At 53.7% G+C, this 27,867-nt stretch overlaps 1 protein-coding gene across 8 annotated transcripts in view; it reads left to right on the plus strand.

The window, feature by feature from the left end:
• Positions 1 to 27,867, plus strand: part of baiap3 (BAI1 associated protein 3) — a 412,688-nt gene that overhangs the window by 314,158 nt on the left and 70,663 nt on the right. For all 8 annotated transcript variants that reach the window (XM_070901469.1, XM_070901471.1, XM_070901475.1 and 5 more), the window contains 4 exons: positions 5,632 to 5,756; positions 6,433 to 6,523; positions 10,073 to 10,129; positions 16,435 to 16,532. In XM_070901469.1, coding sequence (XP_070757570.1) covers positions 5,632 to 5,756; positions 6,433 to 6,523; positions 10,073 to 10,129; positions 16,435 to 16,532 — 371 coding nt within the window. The remainder of the gene's footprint in view (positions 1 to 5,631; positions 5,757 to 6,432; positions 6,524 to 10,072; positions 10,130 to 16,434; positions 16,533 to 27,867) is intronic.

Raw genomic sequence — 27,867 nt, forward strand, 5'->3', positions numbered from 1 at the left:
AAATAGGTATTGGTGCATTTTCTTAAGATTTCAGCAGACTCTCCATGTTCCTTTGGAAGATGGCAGCAGCTGAGCGAATCCCAAAGGGGCATCTGTGGTATATGAACAGTCCTTTGTGCGTGTTGATGCATGTCAGTCTTTTCGAAGATTCAGCCAGCTCCTGTGTCATGTAAGCAGAGGTTAGATCCAGCTTGGTGAACAACTTACCCCCTGCTAACGTTGCGAACAGGTCCTCTGCTTTAGGTAGTGGATACTGGTCCTATAACGAGACTCGTTTGATCGTTACCTTGTAGTCTCCGCAGATTCTGACCATGCCATTGCTTTTCAACTCAGGAACAATCGGACTGGCCCACTCATTGAACTTGACAGGCGATATGATTCCCTCTTGTTGAAGTCTGTCCAGTTAGATCTCGACTTTCTCCTGCATCATATATGGAACCGCTCGGGTCTTGTGATGAACGGGCCGTGCATCAGGGACTAGATGGATCTCACTTTGGCGCCTGTGAAGTTACCGATGCCTGGCTCGAATAGCGACGGAAATTTGTTTAACCCTTGAGCGCACGAGGCGTCATCCACCGAAGACAGCGCTTTGATGTCGTCCCAGTTCCATCGGATCTTTCCTAGCCAGCTTCTGCCGAACAGCGTTGGGCCATCGCCTGGTACAATCCATTGCGATAAATCATGCACAGCTCCATCGTACGATACCTTCACTGCGCACTGCCAATGACTGGTATGAGCTCTTTGGTGTAAGTGCGCAGCTTTGTGTGGATCAGACTTAATTTTGGCCTTTGTGCCTTGTTGCCCCACAATTTCTCAAAAGCCTTCTGGCTCATAATTGACTGACTTGCCCCCGTGTCCAATTCCATGGAAACTGGAATGCCATTTAATTTGACTTTTAACATTATCGGAGGGCTTTTGGTGGTGGAGGTGTGTACCCCATACACTTCCTCTTCAGCCTCGGGTTGAGTTGCCTCTCTCACTCATTCTGCGTGATCCGCAACGGAGCGATCATCTTCTGCCGACTCTGCCACGTGGTGAGTCGCGGCACATCTGCACATTCACTGGAGGTGCCTCATTGTTCCACAACCCTTGCACACGTAGTGCTTGAATCGACATTGATGGGCCCGATGATTATCCCCGCAGTGCCAATACGGTGCTAATGGATTCACATTCACATCCCATGGCAGACACTGAGTCATCCTAGGCGTGTAGGCCCTGCCATGTACAGTTCTGCCTGCTGAAGGCATTATTTTATGCACAGTACTTGCTGCTGAGCTTCGATGCTGAGAAGATATCTGCTTAGTGTTATCGTTTGTGGACATGAAAGCCTGGGTTATCGTGATGGCCTTGCTCAGATCTAGGGATTCGGCAGACAGCAGTTTGTGAAGAATGACCTCGTGGCCGATTCCAAGCAGGAAAAAGTCACGCAACATAAGCGTCCCTTTTTTTCTTTATCCTCCCCTGTAAGCCCCTAGACATCTGGGGGGTTCTAGAATTATTATTCCCACCCTTTTTGTTTAAGGGCACATGTTTGACCTGAGCTCTCCGGATCTCCTCCTTGAATGCCTCCCACTGTTCCGACACTGATTTACCCACAAGTAGTTGTTTCCAGTCCACTGTGGCCCAATCACTTCTCAACTTAGCAAAATTAGCTTTTCCCCAATTTGGGACTTTTATTCCTGATCTATCCTTGTCCTTATCCATAACTACCCTGAATCTGACTGAATTGTGGTCACTGGCACCAAGTGCTCTCCCACTAATATCCCTTCCACCTGCCCAGCTTCATTCCCCAAAAATAAATCCAGAACCGCCCCCTCTCATGTTGGGTTTGTTACATACTGACTAAATAAGTTCTCTTGAATGCATGATAGGAATTCCGCACCCTCTATACCGTTCACACTATATTTGTTCCAATCAATTAGGATAGTTGAAATCCCCTACTATTACCGCCCTATGGTTTTTGGACTTCACAGAAATGTCCCGATATATTTGCTCCTCTATCTCCCTCCCACTGTTTGGGGGTCTATAATACATGCCCAGCAGTGTGATTGCCCTTTTTAATTTTTCAATTTGACCCATATGACTCATTTGATGATCCCTCTTACATGTCATCCCTCCTCACATCTGTAATAGTTTTTTTAATCAATATTGCAAACCGCCCCGATTTTACCCCGCTCTGTGTCTTCTCTAAAAATCCTGTAACCAGGAATATTGAGCTGCCAAACCTGCCCCTCTTTCAGCCATATCTCTGTAACGGCTATAATATCATACTCCCAAGTGTCTGCCTGTGCTCTCAGCTCATCCGCCTTATTCACTGTACTCCTTGCATTGAAGTATATACCATTCAGCACAGGAAGATCTCCTTGATTACTGCTTACTAAACCCTGTTTCCTCTGTCTTACAGATTCACTTTCGACATTCTTGCTTTCCAATTTCAGCTTTATTTCCTTCCCTATTGAATTTGTTCTCGGGTTCCCACCCCCTCTGCCAAGCTAGTTTAAACTCTCCCCGCGAGGATATTGGTCCCGGCGCTGTTGAGGTGCAATCCATCCGGTTTGTACAGGTCCCATCTCCCCCAGAAGCAGTCCCAATGCCTCAGGAATTTAAAGCCCTCCCTCCTGCACCAACTCTCCAGACACGTGTTCATCCTCTCTATCCTTCTATTCTTGTACTCATTAGCACGTGGCACCAGTAGTAACCCGGGGATTACTGCCTTTGAGGTCCTACCCTTTAATTTTTCTCCTAGCTCCCTAAACTCTGCCTGCAGGCCCTCATCCCTCTTTCTACCTATGTCATTGGTCCCGATATGGAGCACGACCTCTGGCTGTTCGCCCTCTCTTCCCAGAATGCCCTGCGTCCGCACTGTGACATCCTTGACCCTGGCACCAGAGAAGCACCATACCATCCTGGAGTCATGCCTACGGCTGCAGAAACGCCTCTCTATTCCCCTAACTATTGAATCCCCTACCACTAAAACTCTCGTTCTTTGTCCCTCCCCCCCTGTGCAGCTGAGCTACCCGTGATGCCTTGGACTTGGCTCTGTCTGCACTCCTCAGAGGCACCATCGCCCCCACCGGTACTCAAATGAGAGTATCAGTTGGAAAACCAGATGGACTCGGAGGGAGCTCCTGCACTACCTGCCTAGCGTTTTTCCTCTGCCTGCATGTTTTTAAGCTGCAGGGTGACCACTTCCTGAAACGTGCTATCCACGGAGCTCTCAGCCTCGCGGATGCACCGTATTGACTCCCGCCTCTGCTCTAGCTCCGAAACACGGAGCTCGAGTAGTTGAAGCTGGAGACACCTCCTGCACACATGGTTGTCTAGGCTGCACGAATCGCCCAGGACTTCCCACATACCGCAGGATGTGCACTCCATAGCTGCCCTGCCATTCCTCTAATTATACTTACCTGTTATAAAAGAGAAGGAGAGATACTTATCAATCAACCAGCCAATCACTTACCTGCACGGACAAGGGCTGTGAGCGGGCAGAGGCCGGAACCATAGTTTGGAGCCGAATCCAGCGGGATACAGGAGAGTAACGCACTTGGCAGTAGGAGGCCCGGAGGTCGTCAAGGAGCGGGAGGCCCCGAGGTCGGAGAGGAGCGGGAGGTCGGAGGTTGGCGAGGAGCAGGAGGCCTGGCGGGGAGCGGGAGGCCCCGAGGTCAGAGAGGAGCAGGAGGTTCCGAGGTCGTCAAGGAGCGGGAGGCCCCGAGGTCAGAGAGGAGCAGGAGGTCGGAGGCCCGGCGGGGAGCGGGAGGCTCCGAGGTCGTCAAGGAGCGGGAGGCTCCGAGGTCAGAGAGGAGCAGGAGGCTCGGCGGGGAGCGGGGGGCCCCGAGGTGGGAGAGGAGCGGGGGGCCCCGAGGTGGGAGAGGAGCGGGGGGCCCCGAGGTGGGAGAGGAGCGGGGGGCCCCGAGGTGGGAGAGGAGCGGGGGGCCCCGAGGTGGGAGAGGAGCGGGAGGCCCCGAGGTCAGAGAGGAGCAGGAGGCCCGGCGGGGAGCGGGAGGCCCCGAGGTGGGAGAGGAGCGGGGGGCCCCGAGGTGGGAGAGGAGCGGGGGGCCCCGAGGTGGGAGAGGAGCGGGGGGCCCCGAGGTGGGAGAGGAGCGGGGGGCCCCGAGGTGGGAGAGGAGCGGGGGGCCCCGAGGTGGGAGAGGAGCGGGGGGCCCCGAGGTCAGAGAGGAGCAGGAGGCCCGGCGGGGAGCGGGAGGCTCCGAGGTCGTCAAGGAGCGGGAGGCTCCGAGGTCAGAGAGGAGCAGGAGGCCCGGCGGGGAGCGGGAGGCCCCGAGGTGGGAGAGGAGCGGGAGGCCCCGAGGTGGGAGAGGATGAGGGATGATCTTATAGAAACATTTAAAATAATGAAAGGGATAGACAAGATAGAGGCAGAGAGGTTGTTTCCACTGGTCGGGGAGACTAGAACTAGGGGGCACAGCCTCAAAATACGGGGGAGCCAATTTAAAACCGAGTTGAGAAGGAATTTCTTCTCCCAGAGGGTTGTGAATTCTGTGGAATTCTCTGCCCAAGGAAGCAGTTGAGGCTAGCTCATTGAATGTATTCAAGTCACAGATAGATAGATTTTGAACCAATAAGGGAATTAAGGGTTACGGGGAGCGGGCGGGTAAGTGGAGCTGAGTCCACGGCCAGATCAGCCATGATCTTGTTGAATGGCGGAGCAGGCTCGAGGGGCTAGATGGCCTACTCCTGTTCCTAATGCTTATGTTATGTTATGTTCTGTATGTCCCTTGACATCAAGGGAGCTCTAGATTTGTTAGCCCCACCCTTTTTTCTTAAGGGAACATACTTGCTATGTACCCTCCGGATCTCCTCCTGGAATGCCTCCCACCGCTCTGACACTCATTTACCATCAAGTACCGGTTTCCAGTCCACCTCGGCCAAATCACCTCTCAGCTCAGCAAAATTGGCTTTACCCCAATTGAGAACTTTTATTCCTGGTCCACCTTTGTCCTTTTCCATAACTACCCTAAATTTCTACCCTAAGTGATTCCTAACCACTTCTGAACGGTCCGGCTCTAATGTTTAGACTATGTCCCCTAATTCTAGACTCCCCAACCAGCTGAAATACTTTCTCTCTATCTACCCTATCAGTTCCCCTTAATATCTTGAAAACTTCGATCAAATCACCCCATAGCCTTCTAAATTCCAGGGAATACAACCCTAATTTGTAATTTAACCCTTGGATTCCAGGTATTATCGTAGAAAATCTATGCTGCATTCCTTCCAAGGTCAGTATATCCTTCCTGAGGGGTGGTGCCCAGAAATGAATGCAGTAACTCCATGTGTGGTCTAACTAGGGCTTTGTTGGCCCAGGACACTGGGAGAACTCACTGCTCTGCAGAGATTTGCATCGGCCCTGTAACCAAGGGCTGAATGTAATACCTCGCAGTGCAGACTGAAGGATGGAGGGGCTGCCCTCTCTCCCACAACAAGTCCCATCCTAGCCCCATGTCACACCCCTTCACTCCTGGCGAACAAGGCCCCAGGATCTGCACACTGGTGATTTATTGCAGCTTGCTGTGAGGGCAGAGAGCGCGACCCACCCTCTCAGGTTCACATCTCCCGTCTCCTTTTCCATTGTTATTGCAATTGTTTCATTCCTTTAATTTTGGTTTGTTGCAGGAAGAGTTGTTGGGCAACAGTTTTGTGCTTTTCACTGACTACAGCTGGGTGTTGCTACAACGGATGAGGCAGATCTTTCCCTGCAATGTTCCGATGGCGCTGAAGCGGCTGGAGCTGATGCTGAGGTAATGCAGACCAAACCGAGCCGAGCCAGGTCAGGCCAAACCGAGCCGAGCCAGGTCAGGCCAAACCGAGCCGAGCCAGACTAGACCAGGCGAGGAAGCAGCTGTGAGTGCTGTAATGTAGAAAATACTCTTTAACTAAGAATTTCTTTTGAACTAATGGTTCTCTCTTTCTGTCTGTCTCTGTCTGTCTGACCCACTCTCGATCTCGCTGTCTCCTTCGTCCTGTTCTTTACCTCTCCTCCTCCATCTCCCACTTTCTCTCCTTCCTCCCTCTTTCTCTACCCTGTCTTGTTATCTCTCCTTCTCTCCGTCTCCCTCTACCTCCTGCTGGTCTTCCCATCCTTGACACTTGCCTCTCTTTTCCTTTTCTCTTCGTCTCCCACTTTTCTTGCTCTTCCTGACTCTTCTGTTACTCTCATCCCTTGCCCCTGCTCTGCCTGTCTCTCGCTGATTGTACATCTCCATCCCTTACCCTTGATTCTCTCTCTCCCGGGTTCTATGTCTCTCTCTGTCACCATCTGTCTATCTCCCTGTTCCTCTCTTCCTCTTTATCCCCCAAACCCCTCATTTCTCTCTCTCTTTATTCCCCTCTCTCTCCATGTCTCCTGGTTCATCTCCTACTTTATCCCCTCTTTCTCCTGCTTTTTGTGCATGTACTTTGTTTAATATTTTTCAGGTGCTTGTTGAAGATTTATTCAACGGAAGCCTTTAAAGCAGTCTGTCCTTTTCACACCCCACTGCACATGGAGATTGCTGCTTTGGTGAAGGTAGAGTGTGGGCTTCATTGTCAATAGCCAGAAACAGTGCAAGAACCTGATAAATGGCAGCGATGGCCTCAGAGGACGACCTCACTTGGGCAACCTTTCGACCCAAGTTAATGAGATGGCGGGAGAATCCACCTTCTGTAGTGTCCCTCGACTACAGTATCACAGGGAGAGATCCACAGGGGTACTACAGTATCACAGGGAGAGATCCACAGGGGTACTACAGTATCACAGGGAGAGATCCACAGGGGTACTCCAGTATCACAGGGAGAGATCCACAGGGGTACTACAGTATCACAGGGAGAGATCCACAGGGGTACTACAGTATCACAGGGAGAGATCCACAGGGGTACTACAGTATCACAGGGAGAGATCCACAGGGGTACTACAGTATCACAGGAAGAGATCCACAGGGGTACTACAGTATCACAGGGAGAGATCCACAGGGGTACTACAGTATCACAGGGAGAGTCCCACAGGGGTACTACAGTATCACAGGGAGAGATCCACAGGGGTACTACAGTATCACAGGGAGAGATCCACAGGGGTACTACAGTATCACAGGAAGAGATCCACAGGGGTACTACAGTATCACAGGGAGAGATCCACAGGGGTACTACAGTATCACAGGGAGAGTCCCACAGGGGTACTACAGTATCACAGGGAGAGATCCACAGGGGTACTACAGTATCACAGGGAGAGTCCCACAGGGGTACTACAGTATCACAGGGAGAGTCCCACAGGGGTACTACAGTATCACAGGGAGAGATCCACAGGGGTACTACAGTATCACAGGGAGAGTCCCACAGGGGTACTACAGTATCACAGGGAGAGATCCACAGGGGTACTACAGTATCACAGGGAGAGTCCCACAGGGGTACTACAGTATCACAGGGAGAGTCCCACAGGGGTACTACAGTATCACAGGGAGAGATCCACAGGGGTACTACAGTATCACAGGGGAGACTTCTCTGCAAAATAAACTCGACGGGTATCCTGGCTGAGATGTGACACGAATTAGTAACTGTCTGAAGGGATGAAAGCAGCAGGTGGTTGTAAGGGGAGAAGGCTCATCGAAACATAGAAAGTAGGCCATTCGGCCCTTCGAGCCTACACCACCATTCAATATCATCATGGCTGATCATGCAACTTCAGTACCCCATTCCTGCTTTCTCTCCATACCTTCTGATCCCTTTAGCCGTAAGGGCCACATCTAATCCCTTTTGAATATATCTAACGAACTGGCCTCAACAACTTTCAGTGGTAGGGAATTCCACAGGTTCACAATTCTGAGTGAAAAAGTTTCTCCTCATCTCGGTCCTAAATGGCTTACCCCTTATCCTTAGACTGTGACCCCTGGTTCTGGACTTCCCCAACATCGGGTTCATTCTTTCTGCATCTAACCTGTCTAAACCCGTCAGAATTTTATATGTTTCTTTGCGATCCCCTCTCATTCTTCTAAATTCCAGTGAATATAAGTGTTGTCGATCCAGTCTTTCTTCATATGTCAGTCCTGCCATCCCGGGAATCAGTCTGGAGAACCTTCACTGCACTCCCTCAATAGCAAGAATGTCCTTCCTCAGATTAGGAGACCAAAACTGTACACAATACTCCAGGTGTGGTCTCACCAAGGCCCTGTACAACTGCAGTAAGACCTCAAATCCTCTCTCTATGAAGGCCAACATGCTATTTGCCGCCTTCACCACCTGCTGTACCTGCATACCAACTTTCAATGACTGATGTACCATGACACCCAGGTCTCGTTGCACCTCCCCTTTTCCTAATCTGCCGCCATTCAGATAATATTCTGTCTTCCTGTTTTTGCCACCAAAGTGGATAACCTCACATTTATCCACATTATACTGCATCTGCCATGCATTTGCCCATTCACCTAACTTGTCCAAGTCATCCTGCAGCCTCTTAGCATCCTCCTAACAGCTCACACTGCCACCCAGCTTAGTGTCATCTGCAAACTTGGAGATATCACATTCAATTCCTTCATCTAAATCATTGATGTATATTGTAAATAGCTGGGGTCCCAGCACTGAACCTTGCGGTATCCCACTAGTCACTGCCTGCCATTCTGAAAAGGACCCGTTTATCCTGACTCTTTGCTTCCTGTCTGTCAACCAGTTCTCTATCCACATCAATACATTACCCACAATATTATGTGCTTTAATTTTGAACACCAATCTCTTATGTGGGACCTTGTCAAAAATCTTTTGAAAGTCCAAATACACCACATCCACTGGTTCTCCCTTGTCCACTCTACTAGTTACATCCTCAAAAAATTCCAGAAGATTTGTCAAGCAGGATTTCCCCTTCATAAATCCATGCTGACTTGGACCGATCCTGTCACTGCTTTCCAAATGCGCTGCTATTTCATCTTTAATAATTGATTCCAACATTTTCCCCACTACTGATGTCAGGCTAACCGGTCTATAATTCCCTGTTTTCTCTCTCTCATTTTTTTTTAAAGTGGGGTTACATTAGTCAGTGGAAGGATGCCCAGGGGCCTGTGATGTTCCCGCTTTACATCAATGACCTGGAATCGCAGTCACAACTTTACTTAAATTGACTGATAAACCAGCAGCATTGTCTGCTCAGAGGAGATGATGACAATTTTATCAAAAGAACTCAACAGCATTTCCAGTTGGGCTGACGAGCAGCAAATGAAGTTTAATATGGACAAATGCAAAGTACTAGTTTTGGAAGGTAAATAGAAGACACATGAATTCTATGGGGTGAGACCTTTCCCGGGCGAAGAGTTCTCAGCACTAATTGACTCATCCCTCACCATCTCTAGTGTCAAGTGGAAAGCAACAAAGCGTCTCGTGCAATTTGTGCTGTTCCACGGTCCCTTGGATCGCTGAATTGGGCGATCCCGTTCTAGTGCCAGTGAGTGTTGGAGCAGAGACAGTGAAGTACTGAAGTACAGTTTCACATCTCGATCAAAAGGTGGGGGTCTCAGAACATGCACCACAGAAAATGTGTTTCAGCTTAACCCGCAAACTGCCACTCAGATTCAAAAAGGTGTTTTGTGCATCTATGTCGAGTGACTCTGACTTTGTGTTGAATGACTGAGTCCATTTCGAGTGACTCTGTTGAGTGACTCCGTGACACTGTGTCGAGTGACTCTGTGACTCTGCGTCGAGTGACTGTGTCGAGTGACTCTATGACTCTGTGTCGAGTGACTCGTGTCAGGTGACTCTGTGACTCTGCGTCGAGTGACTCGTGTCGAGTGACTCTGTGACTCTGTTGAGTGACTCGTGTCGAGTGACTCTGACTCTGTCGACTAACTGTTGAGTGACTCTGTGTCGAGTGACTCTGTGACTCTGTGTCGACTAACTGTCGAGTGACTCTGTGATTCTGTGTTGAGTGACTCGTGTCAAGTGACTCTGTGACTTTGCGTCGAGTGACTCTGACTCTGCGTCGAGTGACTGTGTTGAGTGACTCGTGTCGAGTGACTCTGTGACTCTGCGTTGACTGACTGTGTCGAGTGACTCTACATTGAGTGACATTACGTTGATTTGCGCTGTGTTAATTTTACAGAAGTCCACGTCTGAATGGTACGAGAAAATGTGTGAGAGCTTCAAACCAGAAATGAAGGTACCTTGTGTGGCCTTGTGTGGATTTGCAGAAGAATTTGCCTTGCCATATTAGGCGTTGTCGTTGCTGCTGTCGACACTCATGGTCTTCACTGCCTTGGTTGTTAATAAACTTGTGATGATCTGGGCGGCACGTCCTGCTGTACTCAGTTTGAACGCACGCCAGCTCCAACGGTACCAGCTTTGAGCCAGTGTTGAGCCAGTGTTGAGCCAGTGTTGAGCCGGGTCAGCTGAGCTGCACATTTGATGCAGTTGCAATGGCCGTGTGTCTCCGAGTTCGCAACAGTTGGGCAATGACTAGTGAAGAAACAGTTGGGAAGGGAAAGTGTTTGTTTTCGGGATGACGATGGGTTTGGGGGGGTCGATGGGCATTGCGGGGGTCAGTGGTGGGTCGGGGGGAGTCAGTGGGGGGGTTTTGTGGTGTCGAAGAGGGGTCGATGGTGGGTCGGGGGGGTCAATGGGGGGTGGGTCAGGGGGGTCGATGGGGATTCGGAGGGTCAATGGGGGGGTGGGGTCGGGGAGGTCAATGGGGATTCAGGGGGGTCGCAGGGGGGTGAGTGGTGTGTCGGGGGGTCGATGGGGATTCAGGAGGTCGATGATGGGTCTGGGGGATAATGGGTCGGGAGGTCGGGGGTCGACGGTGGGTCGGGGGTCAATGGTAGGTCGGGGGCTCGGTGGTGGGTCGGGGGGGTCAGTGGTGGGTCAGGGGTCGATGGTGGGTCGGGGGGGTCAGTGGTGGGTCAGGGGTCGATGGTGGGTCGGGGGTCGATGGTGGGTCGGGGGGACAGAGGTGGGTCGGGGGGACGGTGGTGGGTCGGGGGTCGATGGTGGGTCGGGGGGACGGTGGTGGGTCAGGGGTCGATGGTGGGTCGGGGGTCAGTGGTGGGTCGGGGGTCAGTGGTGGGTCGGGGGGATGGTGGTGGGTCGGGGGGACGGTGGTGGGTCGGGGGTCAGTGGTGGGTCGGGGGTCAGTGGTGGGTCGGGGGTCAGTGGTGGGTCGGGGGGACGGTGGTGGGTCGGGGGTCAGTGGTGGGTCGGGGGGGTCGATGGTGGGTCGGGGGTCAGTGGTGGGTCGGGGGTCAGTGGTGGGTCGGGGGTCAGTGGTGGGTCGGGGGGACGGTGGTGGGTCGGGGGTCAGTGGTGGGTCGGGGGTCAGTGGTGGGTCGGGGGGGTCGGTGGTGGGTCGGGGGGGTCGGTGGTGGGTCGGGGGTCAGTGGTGGTTCGGGGGTCAGTGGTGGGTCGGGGGTCAGTGGTGGGTCGGGGGGACGGTGGTGGGTCGGGGGTCAGTGGTGGGTCGGGGGTCAGTGGTGGGTCGGGGGGGTCGGTGGTGGGTCGGGGGGGTCGGTGGTGGGTCGGGGGTCAGTGGTGGGTCGGGGGTCAGTGGTGGGTCGGGGGGGTCGGTGGTGGGTCGGGGGTCAGTGGTGGGTCGGGGGGGTCGGTGGTGGGTCGGGGGGGTCGGTGGTGGGTCGGGGGTCAGTGGTGGGTCGGGGGGACGGTGGTGGGTCGGGGGGACGGTGGTGGGTCGGGGGTCAGTGGTGGGTCGGGGGTCGGTGGTGGGTCGGGGGGTCGATGGTGGGTCGGGGGTAAGTGGTGGGTCGGGGGGGTCGGTGGTGGGTCGGGGGGACGGTGGTGGGTCGGGGGGTCAGTGGTGGGTCGGGGGTCAGTGGTGGGTCGGGGGGGTCGATGGTGGGTCGGGGGTCAGTGGTGGGTCGGGGGGTCGATGGTGGGTCGGGGGTCAGTGGTGGGTCGGGGGGTCGATGGTGGGTCGGGGGTCAGTGGTGGGTCGGGGGTCAGTGGTGGGTCAGGGGTCGGTGGTGGGTCGGGGGTCAGTGGTGGGTCGGGGGTCGGTGGTGGGTCGGGGGTCGATGGTGGGTCGGGGGGACAGAGGTGGGTCGGGGGGACGGTGGTGGGTCGGGGGTCGATGGTGGGTCGGGGGGACGGTGGTGGGTCAGGGGTCGATGGTGGGTCGGGGGTCAGTGGTGGGTCGGGGGTCAGTGGTGGGTCGGGGGTCAGTGGTGGGTCGGGGGGATGGTGGTGGGTCGGGGGGACGGTGGTGGGTCGGGGGTCAGTGGTGGGTCGGGGGTCAGTGGTGGGTCGGGGGTCAGTGGTGGGTCGGGGGGACGGTGGTGGGTCGGGGGTCAGTGGTGGGTCGGGGGGGTCGATGGTGGGTCGGGGGTCAGTGGTGGGTCGGGGGTCAGTGGTGGGTCGGGGGTCAGTGGTGGGTCGGGGGGACGGTGGTGGGTCGGGGGTCAGTGGTGGGTCGGGGGTCAGTGGTGGGTCGGGGGGGTCGGTGGTGGGTCGGGGGGGTCGGTGGTGGGTCGGGGGGGTCGGTGGTGGGTCGGGGGTCAGTGGTGGGTCGGGGGTCAGTGGTGGGTCGGGGGTCAGTGGTGGGTCGGGGGGACGGTGGTGGGTCGGGGGTCAGTGGTGGGTCGGGGGTCAGTGGTGGGTCGGGGGGGTCGGTGGTGGGTCGGGGGGGTCGGTGGTGGGTCGGGGGTCAGTGGTGGGTCGGGGGTCAGTGGTGGGTCGGGGGGGTCGGTGGTGGGTCGGGGGTCAGTGGTGGGTCGGGGGGGTCGGTGGTGGGTCGGGGGGGTCGGTGGTGGGTCGGGGGTCAGTGGTGGGTCGGGGGGACGGTGGTGGGTCGGGGGGACGGTGGTGGGTCGGGGGTCAGTGGTGGGTCGGGGGTCGGTGGTGGGTCGGGGGGTCGATGGTGGGTCGGGGGTAAGTGGGGGGTCGGTGGTGGGTCGGGGGGACGGTGGTGGGTCGGGGGGTCAGTGGTGGGTCGGGGGTCAGTGGTGGGTCGGGGGGGTCGATGGTGGGTCGGGGGTCAGTGGTGGGTCGGGGGTCAGTGGTGGGTCGGGGGGTCGATGGTGGGTCGGGGGTCAGTGGTGGGTCGGGGGGTCGATGGTGGGTCGGGGGTCAGTGGTGGGTCGGGGGTCAGTGGTGGGTCGGGGGGACGGTGGTGGGTCGGGGGTCAGTGGTGGGTCGGGGGTCGGTGGTGGGTCGGGGGTCGGTGGTGGGTCGGGGGGACGGTGGTGGGTCGGGGGTCGGTGGTGGGTCGGGGGGTCAGTGGTGGGTCGGGGGTCAGTGGTGGGTCGGGGGTCAGTGGTGGGTCGGGGGGGTCGATGGTGGGTCGGGGGTCAGTGGTGGGTCGGTGGTGGGTCGGGGGTCAGTGGTGGGTCGGGGGGGTCGATGGTGGGTCGGGGGTCAGTGGTGGGTCGGGGGTCAGTGGTGGGTCGGGGGGACGGTGGTGGGTCGGGGGGTCAGTGGTGGGTCGGGGGTCAGTGGTGGGTCGGGGGTCGGTGGTGGGTCGGGGGTCGATGGTGGGTCGGGGGTCAGTGGTGGGTCGGGGGGGTCGATGGTGGGTCGGGGGTCAGTGGTGGGTCGGGGGTCAGTGGTGGGTCGGGGGGTTCGGTGGGGGGTCGGTGGTGGGTCGGGGGTCAGTGGTGGGTCGGGGGGACGGTGGTGGGTCGGGGGTCGGTGGTGGGTCGGGGGTCGGTGGTGGGTCGGGGGTCAGTGGTGGGTCGGGGGTCGATGGTGGGTCGGGGGTCGGTGGTGGGTCGGGGGGACGGTGGTGGGTCGGGGGTCAGTGGTGGGTCGGGGGTCAGTGGTGGGTCGGGGGTCAGTGGTGGGTCGGGGGTCAGTGGTGGGTCGGGGGTCGATGGTGGGTCGGGGGTCGATGGTGGGTCGGGGGGTCGGTGGTGGGTCGGGGGTCAGTGGTGGGTCGGGGGTCGATGGTGGGTCGGGGGGTCGGTGGTGGGTCGGGGGTCGATGGTGGGTCGGGGGGTCGGTGGTGGGTCGGGGGTCAGTGGTGGGTCGGGGGTCGATGGTGGGTCGGGGGTCGATGGTGGGTCGGGGGGTCGGTGGTGGGTCGGGGGTCAGTGGTGGGTCGGGGGTCGATGGTGGGTCGGGGGGTCGGTGGTGGGTCGGGGGGACGGTGGTGGGTCGGGGGGGTCGATGGTGGGTCGGGGGTCGATGGTGGGTCGGGGGGTCGGTGGTGGGTCGGGGGTCGATGGTGGGTCGGGGGGTCAGTGGTGGGTCGGGGGTCGGTGGTCGATGGTGGGTCGGGGGTCGATGGTGGGTCGGGGGGACGGTGGTGGGTCGGGGGTCAGTGGTGGGTCGGGGCGACGGTGGTGGGTCAAGGGTCAGTGGTGGGTCGGGGGGACGGTGGTGGGTCGGGGGTCAGTGGTGGGTCGGGGGTCAGTGGTGGGTCGGGGGGACGGTGGTGGGTCGGGGGGGTCGATGGTGGGTCGGGGGTCAGTGGTGGGTTTGGGGGTCAGTGGTGGGTCGGGGGTCAGTGGTGGGTTTGGGGGTCAGTGGTGGGTTTGGGGGTCAGTGGTGGGTCGGGGGTCAGTGGTGGGTCGGGGGTCAGTGGTGGGTTTGGGGGTCAGTGGTGGGTCGGGGGTCAGTGGTGGGTTTGGGGGTCAGTGGTGGGTCGGGGGTCAGTGGTGGGTCGGGGGTCAGTGGTGGGTCGGGGGTCAGTGGTGGGTCGGGGGTCGATGGTGGGTCAGGGGTCAGTGGTGGGTCGGGGGGACGGTGGTGGGTCGGGGGTCAGTGGTGGGTCGGGGGGACGGTGGTGGGTCGGTGGTCAGTGGTGGGTCGGAGGTCGATGGTGGGTCGGGGGGTCGATGGTGGGTCGGGGGTCAGTGGTGGGTCGGGGGTCAGTGGTGGGTCGGGGGGACGGTGGTGGGTCGGGGGGACGGTGGTGGGTCGGGGGTCAGTGGTGGGTCGGAGGTCGATGGTGGGTCGGGGGGACGGTGGTGGGTCGGGGGTCAGTGGTGGGTCGGGGGGACGGTGGTGGGTCGGGGGGACGGTGGTGGGTCGGGGGTCGGTGGTGGGTCGGGGGTCAGTGGTGGGTCGGGGGGTCAGCGGGGGGACGGTGGTGGGTCGGGGGTCAGTGGTGGGTCGGGGGTCAGTGGTGGGTCGGGGGTCGGGGGTCAGTGGTGGGTCGGGGGTCAGTGGTGGGTTTGGGGGTCAGTTGTGGGTCGGGGGTCAGTGGTGGGTCGGGGGGTCAGTTGTGGGTCGGGGGTCAGTGGTGGGTCGGGGGGTCGGTGGTGGGTCGGGGGTCAGTTGTGGGTCAGTGGTGGGTTTGGGGGTCAGTTGTGGGTCGGGGGTCAGTGGTGGGTCAGTGGTGGGTTTGGGGGTCAGTGGTGGGTCGGGGGTCAGTGGTGGGTCGGGGGTCAGTGGTGGGTCGGGGGGTCGGTGGTGGGTCGGGGGTCGGTGGTGGGTCGGGGGTCAGTGGTGGGTCGGGGGTCAGTGGTGGGTCGGGGGTCAGTGGTGGGTCGGGGGGTCGGTGGTGGGTCGGGGGTCAGTGGTGGGTCGGGGGTCAGTGGTGGGTCGGGGGTCAGTGGTGGGTCGGGGGTCGATGGTGGGTCGGGGGTCGGTGGTGGGTCGGGGGTCGATGGTGGGTCGGGGGTCGGTGGTGGGTCGGGGGGTCGGTGGTGGGTCGGGGGTCGGTGGTGGGTCGGGGGTCGGTGGTGGGTCGGGGGTCGATGGTGGGTCGGGGGTCGATGGTGGGTCGGGGGTCAGTGGTGGGTCGGGGGGTCAGCGGGGGGACGGTGGTGGGTCGGGGGTCAGTGGTGGGTCGGGGGGTCAGCGGGGGGACGGTGGTGGGTCGGGGGTCAGTGGTGGGTCGGGGGGTCAGCGGGGGGACGGTGGTGGGTCGGGGGTCGGTGGTGGGTCGGGGGGACGGTGGTGGGTCGGGGGTCAGTGGTGGGTCGGGGGGTCAGCGGGGGGACGGTGGTGGGTCGGGGGTCAGTGGTGGGTCGGGGGTCGGGGGTCAGTGGTGGGTCGGGGATCAGTGGTGGGTTTGGGGGTCACTTGTGGGTCGGGGGTCAGTGGTGGGTCGGGGGTCAGTGGTGGGTCGGGGGTCGGGGGTCAGTGGTGGGTTTGGGGGTCAGTGGTGGGTCGGGGGTCAGTGGTGGGTTTGGGGGTCAGTGGTGGGTCGGGGGTCAGTGGTGGGTTTGGGGGTCAGTGGTGGGTCGGGGGTCAGTGGTGGGTCGGGGGTCAGTGGTGGGTTTGGGGGTCAGTTGTGGGTCGGGGGATGTCAGTGGTGGGTCGGGGGTCAGTGGTGGGTTTGGGGGTCAGTGGTGGGTCGGGGGTCAGTGGTGGGTCGGGGGTCGATGGTGGGTCGGGGGGACGGTGGTGGGTCGGGGGTCGGTGGTGGGTCGGGGGTCAGTGGTGGGTCGGGGGTCAGTGGTGGGTCGGGGGTCAGTGGTGGGTTTGGGGGAATCAATGCTGCACTAGTTACCGATGGGTGGCAGCTGACTCGATCAAGCACAGTGACCACAGGCTGACTTTATTTTGCAGAGTGAGATGACCTGGCCCAAGCGTCTGGTACAACAGGTGGACACCGTTTGCTCAGAGGTAAAAATAAACCAGAACCACTACAACAAAATATTTGTCAGGTAAATGTCTTGTATGTTCTTACATTTTAGAATTTCAGTTATTTTATAAAAATAAATTAAGGATGCCAATGATGGGGACTAAAACTCTGATCAGCTTTGACCCAGTCAAACACTCCCAGGGCAGGTACAGGGGGTTAGATACAGAGTAAAGCTCCTTCTACACTGTCCCATCAAATACTCCCAGGGCAGGTACAGGGGGTTAGATACAGAGTAAAGCTCCCTCTACACTGTCCCATCAAACACTCCCAGGGCAGGTACAGGGGGTTAGATACAGAGTAAAGCTCCCTCTACACTGTCCCATCAAACACTCCCAGGGCAGGTACAGGGGGTTAGATACAGAGTAAAGCTCCCTCTACACTGTCCCATCAAACACTCCCAGGGCAGGTACAGGGGGTTAGATATAGAGTAAAGCTCCCTCTACACTGTCCCATCAAACACTCCCAGGGCAGGTTCAGCACGGGTTAGACACAGAGTAAAGCTCCCTCTACACTGTCCCATCAAACACTCCCAGGGCAGGTTCAGCACGGGTTAGACACAGAGTAAAGCTCCCTCTACACTGTCCCATCAAACACTCCCAGGACAGGTACAGGGGGTTAAATACAGAGTAAAGCTCCATCTACACTGTCCCATCAAACACTCCCAGGGCAGGTACAGGGGGTTAGATACAGAGTAAAGCTCCCTCTACACTGTCCCATCAAACACTCCCAGGGCAGGTACAGGGGGTTAGATACAGAGTAAAGCTCCCTCTACACTGTCCCATCAAACACTCCCAGGGCAGATACAGGGGGTTAGATACAGAGTAAAGCTCCTTCTGCACTGTCCCATCAAACACTCCCGGGGCAGGTACAGGGGGTTAGATACAGAGTAAAGCTCCCTCTGCACTGTCCCATCACACACTCCCAGGGCAGGTACAGGGGGTTAGATACAGAGTAAAGCTCCCTCTACACTGTCCCATCAAACACTCCCAGGGCAGGTACAGCACGGGGTTAGATACAGAGTAAAGCTCCCTCTACACTGTCCCATCAAACACTCCCAGGGCAGGTATAGCATGGGGTTAGATACAGAGTAAAGCTCCCTCTACACTGTCCCATCAAACACTCCCAGGGCAGGTACAGGGGGTTAGATACAGAGTAAAGCTCCCCCTACACTGTCCCATCAAACACTCCCAGGGCAGGTACAGCACGGGGTTAGATACAGAGTAAAGCTCCCTCTACACTGTCCCATCAAACACTCCCAGGGCAGGTACAGGGGGTTAGATACAGAGTAAAGCTCCCCCTACACTGTCCCATCAAACACTCCCAGGGCAGGTACAAGGGGTTAGATACAGAGTAAATCTCCCTCTACACTGTCCCATCAAACACTCCCGGGGCAGGTACAGCACGGGGTTAGATACAGAGTAAAGCTCCCTCTACACTGTCCCATCAAACACTCCCAGGGCAGGTACAGGGGTTAGATACAGAGTAAATCTCCCTCTACACTGTCCCATCAAACACACCCAGGGCAGGTACAGGGGGTTAGATACAGAGTAAAGCTCCCTCTACACTGTCCCATCAAACACTCCCAGGGCAGGTACAGCACGGGGTTAGATACAGAGTAAAGCTCCCCCTACACTGTCCCATCAAACACTCCCAGGGCAGGTACAGGGGTTAGATACAGAGTAAATCTCCCTCTACACTGTCCCATCAAACACTCCCAGGGCAGGTACAGGGGTTAGATACAGAGTAAATCTCCCTCTACACTGTCCCATCAAACACTCCCAGGGCAGGTACAGGGGGTTAGATACAGAGTAAAGCTCCCTCTACACTGTCCCATCAAACACTCCCAGGGCAGGTGCAGGGGGTTAGATACAGAGTAAAGCTCCCTCTACACTGTCCCATCAAACACTCCCAGGGCAGGTACAGGGGGTTAGATACAGAGTAAAGCTCCCTCTACACTGTCCCATCAAACACTCCCAGGGCAGGTTGCAGGGGGTTAGATACAGAGTAAAGCTCCCTCTACACTGTCCCATCAAACACTCCCAGGGCAGGTACAGGGGGTTAGATACAGAGTAAAGCTCCCTCTACACTGTCCTATCAAACACTCCCAGGGCAGGTACAGGGGGTTAGATACAGAGTAAAGCTCCCTCTACACTGTCCCATCAAACACTCCCAGGGCAGGTACAGGGGATTAGATACAGAGTAAAGCTCCCTCTACACTGTCCCATCAAACACTCCCAGGGCAGGTACAGGGGATTAGATACAGAGTAAAGCTCCCTCTACACTGTCCCATCAAACACTCCCAGGGCAGGTACAGGGGGTTAGATACAGAGTAAAGCTCCCCCTACACTGTCCCATCAAACACTCCCAGGGCAGGTACAGGGGTTAGATACAGAGTAAATCTCCCTCTACACTGTCCCATCAAACACTCCCAGGGCAGGTACAGGGGTTAGATACAGAGTAAAGCTCCCTCTACACTGTCCCATCACACACTCCCAGGGCAGGTACAGGGGGTTAGATACAGAGTAAAGCTCCCTCTACACTGTCCCATCAAACACTCCCAGGGCAGGTACAGCATGGGTTAGATACAGAGTAAAGCTCCCTCTACACTGTCCCATCAAACACTCCCAGGGCAAGTACAGGGGGTTAGATACAGAGTAAAGCTCCCTCTACACTGTCCCATCAAACACTCCCAGGGCAGGTACAGGGGGTTAGATACAGAGTAAAGCTCCCTCGACACTGTCCCATCAAACACTCCCAGGGCAGGTACAGGGGGTTAGATACAGAGTAAAGCTCCCCCTGCACTGTCCCATCTAACCTTCTCTTCAGCAGTTCCCCAGAGTTGAGGATGACTTGTGTTGGGGTAAAAGGAAGACTACTCTCCCTCGGGGCGGACTACCTGATATAGGTAATTGACACCTCACCCATCGCCCTCCATATAACGACCATGGAATTAAACAAAATAAATCTTAGGTTCAACTGGCTTTATTTCGTGCAAATGCAAGGGAAGGTTCAATCGTGGAACCTTCAAAATACAAGAGGTTTCGAGTATAATTTGTACAGGTTTTGCAAAGGAGGTATCCTCCTACAAAATCATTAATAGGTCTATTGCTATCAGCGGAGTTACATACTGATTAGTTCACTACCTTCAGCATTGTGTTCTGACCACCTATTTGTCTGCTCTATGCCCGCTACAATTCTATATCCCTTACAATTCCCCCCTCATGGCCCTTGGCTATATGCCCAAGATAGGCCATTTCCCAATTAATTCCAGGGATGTCTTTTCGCTTGAGTAGCACTACTTCCCGGGCTGCAGGACTACCTGTTGGCTTTCCCATCAAGGTTATACTAAATAAGTCCTTTCTGCTGGACTGTCTAATTTCCCTTTATTCAATGTTTAACTATAGTACGGGCTGGGGCCTGCCTCTTAAGTCGGTTACACCTTTTTACAGGATAATACTAGCAAGCTGAGTTCCCTTGCACTACAACCAGTACATTTAGTCAGCATAGTTCATGTATAAGTCTTTTCTAGCCAACATTTTCTCGGTGTTGGAATGTCTGCCCCGCCTGGGGTATCCTCGATGTTGTGTCCACTTCAGTCGAATTTGTTCCTCTTTCAGTTCAAGTAACGGTTTTCCTTGTGCCCCAATGGCTTTCGCATAACCTCCTCGAGTAATGTCTATCATCAATGGTTTCCTTCTCCTTTAGTTCAGGGGTTATAATAAACCCCTTTACATCTGTCTAGTCAAGCGCAGTAAAGCAGAAGTCAGTGTCCATAATGGTGCATGAGGTGTTCCTTCTTCATTTCAGTTGCCGTGGTGCTCACACATCAACCTCCATTTCCTTGTGGAACAGTGATAATTTAGTAGTCCTGTGTTAGGGGGTGCACCCCTCCACTTGGTCATATCCACAGTCATTTTTGATCATTTGTAGTGGATCTCAACATAAAGCAATTTGGTTATTTTTATAACAATCATCTATGCTGAGACTTTTAGTACTGTTCATCTCTTCAGGTACATTTCTGGATTGTCATGGTACTGCACACAGGTTTCTCCCACATTTCTCCCCAACAATCCATGTAAGGTTCGTGTTAGGGCATCAATTCGATCATCTATAGTGTTTACCGTCACAACTCCCGCCGTGTATCCCGCTGCGTACCATTTCTAGTATCCCACTTTTTACCTGACCCTCTCTTCCACATCTGTCATGGTTTTTGATTCAGGGCCTTTAGGTGCCCGCAGGGTCAGGTTTTTACACAGGCTTATAGTGTTTAACCCCAGAATGGGGATGGTTATTTAGGAATACAGTAATTATTTGCTGACGTACCCCGAAGTGTATCTTATCCTTGGTCTGCCTTTTCAATCCCCTTTTGCCTCAGCGTTCATAGTTGGACACGTTGGTGTCGCTGGGGTGTGCTGGTCGGGGCCCTGGTACTGCTCACTGTTGCTGAAGTAGTGGGTGGGGCCGTGTTGGTGGGTCTATCTCGGGAGATACCCCTCCACCACCATTCATAGATGTTGAGTGAAACCTGCACGCCCTTCCCCCGGGGGCAGTATCTCTGTCCCTCCTGATTATAAAACACACCGCAGTCTTATTCACACTAATTATTGGTCCCGTATAACTGGCCCATCCCCAATGTTGTTTCGTTTCCTTGTTACGTCCGTCACCATCAGTGTTTTTGATTCTTTATTAAACTAATGTCACCCGAGTCCCTGTAATACAGGCCTTGCCATCCCTCAGCCTGTTGTCCTTGATATGAGGCTGTGTTACCCCACGTTGTTTCCACAAGCACTGCAGTCCTGCAAAAAACAATATTTCCCGGTTGTCACCGGTTAGTTTGTGACCATGCTTTTTTAACTGGGTCCAGTGTTTCCACTTGCCGATACCCCTTATAACTTTGTCCCTTACCATCCTCCCCATCACCTGATTGGTCCCTTTGGGGTATTTGGACCTTCTGTTCCTTAGTGTCGTTCATGAAGTCCTTGATTACTTACAGATCTCTAGCCTGTGCTTTTACGTCATGTAACTGCTTACAGAGTTCCATCACAAACCTCCGTATTCTGTCTTTATAAGGTCTGTCATGTATGTAAGAACATAAGAACATAAGAAATAGGAACAGGAGTAGGCCATACGAGCCTGCTCTGCCATTCAATAAGATCATGGCTGATCTGATCATGGACTCAGCTCCATTTCTCTGCCCGCTCCCCATAACCCCTTATCCTCTTAGCATTTAAGAAACCGTCCATTTCTGTCTTCAATTTATTCAATGACCCAGCTTCCACAGCTCTCTGAGGCAGCAAATTCCACAGATTCACAACCCTCTGAGAAGAAATTTCTCCTCATCTCTGTTTTAAATGGGCGGCCCCTTATTCTAAGATCGTTGCCTCTAGATCGAGTCTCCCCCATCAGTGGAAACATCCTCTCTATATCCACCCTGTCAAGCCACCTCATAATCTTATACATCTCAATAAGATCACCTCTCATTCTTCTGAATTCCAATGAGTAGAGGCCCAACCTACTCAACCTTTCCTCATAAGTCAACCCCCTCATCCCCGGAATCAACCGAGTGAACCTTCTCTGAACTGCCTCCAAAGCAAGTATATCCTTTTGTAAATATGGAAACCCAAACTGCACGCAGTATTCCAGGTGTGGCCTCACCAATACCTTGTATAACTGTAGCAAGACTTCCCTGCTTTTATACTCCATCCCCTTTGCAATAAAGGCCAAGATACCATTGGCCTTCCTGATCACTTGCTGCACCTGCATACTCTCCTTATATGTTTCATGCTCGAGTACCCCCAGGTCCCGCTGTACTGCGGCACTTTGCAATCTTTCTCCATTTAAATAATAACTTGATCTTTGATTTTTTTTCTGCTGAAGTGCATGACCTCACACTTTCCAACATTATACTCCATCTGCCAAAATTTTGCCCACTCACTTAGCCTGTCTGTGTCCTTTTGCAGATTTTTTGTGTCCTCCTCACACATTGCTTTTCCTCCCATCTTTGTATCGTCAGCAAACTTGTCTACGTTACACTCAGTCCCTTCTTCCAAGTCGTTAATATAGATTGTAAATAGTTGGGGTCCCAGCACTGATCCGTGCGACACCCCACTAGTTACCGGTTGCCAACCAGAGAATGAACCATTTGTCACGACTCTCTGTTCTCTGTTAGTTAGCCAATCCTCTATCCATATTACCCCCAACCCCGTGAACTTTTATCTTGTGCAGTAACCTTTTATATGGTATCTTGTCAAATGCCTTCTGGAAGTCCAAATACACCACATCCACTGGTTCCCCTTTATCCACCCTGTTCATTACATCCTCAAAGAACTCCAGCAAATTTGTCAAACATGACTTCCCCTTCATAAACCCATGCTGACTCTGCCTGACCGAATTTTGCTTTTTCAAATGTCCTGCTACTGCTCCTTTAATAATGGACTCCAACATTTTCCCAACCACAGATGTTAGGCTAACTGGTCTATAGTTTCCTGCTTTTTGTCTGCCTTTTTTAAATAGGGGCATTACATTTGCAGTTTTCCAATCTGCTGGGACCTCCCTAGAATCCATGCTTGGGATTACTAGCCACCAGGTGGCGCCATTGTCGGAGGTCATTGGGCTGTACGCACACGTGTGTGCAGCCCAGGTATAAGAGGCAAGCCATCATGTAATGAATCACTTTGGGCCCTAATAAAGCAGGGCCAGGTTTGTACCTGTGTTAGTTTACAGTATTCAGTCTATCGAGTTATTACATACATAACATTTGGTGACGAGGTAACAAGAACAATCGCATGCAAAAATGAACACAATTGAAATTCTGGAGAGATTCGTGGAGGGAGGGGACTGGGCAGATTTTGTAGCTCGCCTGGACCAGTACTTCGTGGCCAACAAAATGAAGGAACCCACTGACGCAGTTAGACGCAGGGCGGTCTTCCTCACGGTTTGCGGTCCGAAAATCTATGGACTCGTAAAAATCTTCTCTCGCCTGCAAGTCCAACGGACAAGGACTATGAGGAATTGTGTGCTCTGGTATGTGACCATCTCAAACCAGAAGAAGGCATCATCATCTCACGATATCGATTCTACAAGCACGTTCGTTCTGAGGGCCAGGATGTGTCGGAATTCGTTGCCGACCTAAGACGTCTAGCTGGACCATATAAGTTCGAAAACGTGTTGGGAGACATGCTGCGGGACTTCTTTGTAATCGGCATCAACCACGAGGTGACCCTGCGTAAGCTACTGGCGGCGGAGACGCGGGATTTGAGCAAGGCCATCACGATTGCCCAGGCATGCATGATGAAGAATAAATACTTAAAGCAGATGTCATCGGAAAATCGGAACTCGGCAAGTGCTGTAAACAAGATTGTTTTGTCGTTTGGCAGAGCTGCATATGTGAAACCTGTGGCTGCTCAAAGTCCGCCAACGGGAATGAATCCGATATCACCGTGTTGGCATTGTGGGGCAATCATCGGCCTCATCAGTGTCGGTTTAAACAGTACATTTGTAAAGGCTGTTTGAGATGTGGGCATCTCCAGCGCATGTGTCCGCAACTGAGCAAGCGTGCTGCGACACACCACGTGGAGGATGATAACCAGTATAGCGCGGATTCGGATATGCAATCTGAGATACCAGAGGAGGAAGTGTATGGACTGTATTCGTTCCTAACAAAGAGCCAACCGATAATGATTAATGTGAAACTTACCAGTGTGATGGTACCGATGGAATTGGACATGGGTGCAAGTCAATCAAGAAACGAGCCAGAGAACATTTGACAAACTGTGGGATACTAAGGCTGTAAGGCCTAAGCTGAGTCCAGTCAATGCCAAGTTGGTATATACACTAAAGAACTTATAACAGTGATTGGCAGTGCAGTAGTCAAGATGTCGTATGATGGTGCAGTTCACGATTTACCGTTATGCATTGTTCCAGGCAATGGTCCAACGCTGTTCGGCAGGAATTGGAACGATATCAAAGTGTTGTCGTTGTCGGATGATGCTCCATGTGCTCAAGTGCTGAACAAATTCCCCTCGCTGTTTGAAACGGGCATCGGCAAATTCACGGGAGCCAAGGTGCAGATCCACGTGGACTCAGATGCAAGACCCGTCCATCATAAAGTTCAGGCGGTTCTATACATGATGAGGGAGAAGGTCGCAATCGAACTGGACAGACTCCAGCATGAAGGGATCATATCACCGGTCAAATTTAATGAATGGGCCAGCCCCATTGTTCCCGTGTTGAAAAATGATGGCACTGTCAGAATTTGTGGAGACTACAAGGTTACGATCAACCGAGTTTCGAAACAGGATCAATACCCATTACCGAAGGCTGATGACCTGTTTACAACGCTAGCCGGGGGGAAGTCGTTCACTAAACTGGATCTGACGTTGGCCTACATGACACAGGAGCTGGTCGAGACGTTGAAGAAACTTACGTGCATCAACTCTCATAAAGGACTGTTTATCTACAACAGGTGTCCTTTCGGAATTCGCTCGGCTGCAGCCATATTTCAGAGGAACATGGAGAGTCTACTGAAGTCCGTCCCTAGAACCGTCGTGTTCCAAGATAACATCCTGGTCACAGGTCGTGACACCGCCGAACACCTGAACAACCTGGAAGAGGTTCTACATCGTCTGGACAAAGTGGGACTCAGACTGAAAAGTTTGAAGTGTGTAGTCATGGCACCGGAAGTCGAATTCCTGGGGAGGGAAATTGCTGCTGACGGCATCAGGCCTACGGACTCGAAAACCAAGGCCATCAAAAATACACCCAAGCCTCAGAATGTGACGGAGCTGCGTTCGTTCCTTGGTCTACTCAACTACTTCGCTAATTTCCTACCGAGATTGATCACTGTATTAGAGCCACTGCACATGTTGCTAAGAAAAGGTGACAACTGGGTTTGGGGTGTGTCTCAAGACAGAGCTTTTGAGAAAGCTACTAATCTGCTTTGCTCTAACAAGCTGCTGGTACATTATGATCCGTGTAAGCGTCTAGTATTGGCTTGTGATGCTTCATCATATGGAGTTGGTTGCGTGCTCCGACAAGCTAATGAGTCGGGTAAACTACAACCTGTTGCGCATGCTTCTAAAAGTTTGTTAAAGGCGGAAAGAGCCTACAGCATGGTAGAAAAAGAAGCATTAACCTGTGTGCATGGGGTTAAAAGGATGCATCAGTACCTGTTTGGTCTTCGGTTTGAACTGGAAACATTTCATTGTTTTCGGAAAACAAAGGTATCAATACCAATGCATCGTCCCACATCCAGAGGTGGGCACTGACATTATCTGCCTATGATTATGTCATTCGCCATAGACCTAGTACCTCAAATTGTGCCGATGCACTGATCCGTCTGCCGTTGCTCACACTGGAGGTGGAGATGCCACAACCTGCAGACCTGGCTCTGTTGCACAGGAGTGCAGGAAAAAGAGTGGGAGAGCGATAGTGATAGGGGATTCAATTGTAAGGGGAATAGATAGGCGTTTCTGCGGCCGCAATCGAGACTCCAGGATGGTATGTTGCCTCCCTGGTGCAAGGGTCAAGGATATCTCGGAGCGGGTGCAGGACATTCTAAAAAGGGAGGGAGAACAGCCAGTTGTCGTGGTGCACATTGGTACCAACGACATAGGTAAAAAAAGGGATGAGGTCCTACGAGACAAATTTAAGGAGCTAGGAGCTAAATTAAAAAGTAGGACCTCAAAAGTAGTAATCTCGGGATTGCTACCAGTGCCACGTGCTAGTCAGAGTAGGAATCGCAGGATAGCTCAGATGAATACGTGGCTTGAGCAGTGGTGCAGCAGGGAGGGATTCAAATCCCTGGGGCATTGAAACCGGATCTGGGGGAGGTGGGACCAGTACAAACCGGACGGTCTGCACCTGGGCAGGACCGGAACCAATGTCCTAAGGGGAGTGTTTGCTCGTACTGTTGGGGAGGAGTTAAACTAATATGGCAGGGGGATGGGAACCAATGCAGGGAGACAGAGGGAGACAAAAAGGAGGCAAAAGCAAAAGACAGAAAGGAGATGAGGAAAAGTGGAGGGCAGAGAAACCCAAGGCAAAGAACAAAAAGGGCCACTGAATATAAAGGGGCTGCAGGAGGGGTCAAAACTAGAAATCATGGTTTAAAAACTAGGATGAAAACACTCTACAGCAACGTGGTTGCAGGGTGGCCAAGACTGGGAATTAAACATACAGGGGTATCTGACAATTCGGAAAGATAGACAAGAAGGGAAAGGAGGTGGGGTAGCTCTGTTAATAAAGGATGATATCAGGGCAGTTGTGAGAGACGATATTGGCTCTAATGAACAAAATGTTGAATCATTGTGGGTGGAGATTAGAGATAGTAAGGGGAAAAAGTCACTGGTGGGCGTAGTTTATAGGCCCCCAAATAATAACTTCACGGTGGGGCAGACAATAATCAAGGGAATAATGGAGGCATGTGAAAAAGGAACGGCATTAATCATGGGGGATTTTAACCTACATATCGATTGGTCAACTCAAATCGCACAGGGTAGCCTGGAGGAGGAATTCATAGAATGCATACGGGATTGTTTCTTATAACAGTATGTTACAGAACCTACAAGGGAGCAAGCTATCTTAGATCTGGTCCTGTGTAATGAGACAGAAAAAATAAACGATCTCCTAGTAAAAGATCCTCTCGGAATGAGTGATCACAGTATGGTTCAATTTGTAATACAGATTGAGGGTGAGGAAGTTGTGTCAGAAACGAGCGTACTATGCTTAAACAAAGGGGACTACAGTGGGATGAGGGCAGAGTTGGCTAAAGTAGACTGGAAACACAGAATAAACGGTGGCACAATTGAGGAACAGTGGAGGACTTTTAAGGAGCTCTTTCATAGTGCGCAACAAAAATATATTCCAGTGAAAAAGAAGGGTGGTAAGAGAAGGGATAACCAGCCGTGGATAACCAAGGAAATAAAGGAGAGTATCAATTCAAAGACCAATGCGTATAAGGTGGCCAAGGTTAGTGGGAAACTAGAAGATTGGGAAAATTTTAAACAACAGCAAAGAATGACTAAAAAAGCAATAAAGAAAGGAAAGATAGATTACAAAGGTAAACTTGCGCAAAACATAAAAACAGATAGTAAAAGCTTTTACAGATATATAAAGCGGAAAAGAGTGACTAAAGTAAATGTTGGTCCCTTAGAAGATGAGAAGGGGGATTTAATAATGGGAAATGTGGAAATGGCTGAGACCTTAAACAATTATTTTGCTTCGGTTTTCACAGTGGAAGACACAAAAACCATGCCAAAAATTGCTGGTCACAGGAATGTGGGAAGGGAGGACCTTGAGACAATCACTATCACTCGGGGGGTAGTGCTGGACAGGCTAATGGGACTCAAGGTAGACAA

The sequence above is a fragment of the Pristiophorus japonicus genome, chromosome 15, assembly GCF_044704955.1.
Source record: "Pristiophorus japonicus isolate sPriJap1 chromosome 15, sPriJap1.hap1, whole genome shotgun sequence".
In the NCBI taxonomy this organism is placed as follows: domain Eukaryota; kingdom Metazoa; phylum Chordata; class Chondrichthyes; family Pristiophoridae; genus Pristiophorus; species Pristiophorus japonicus.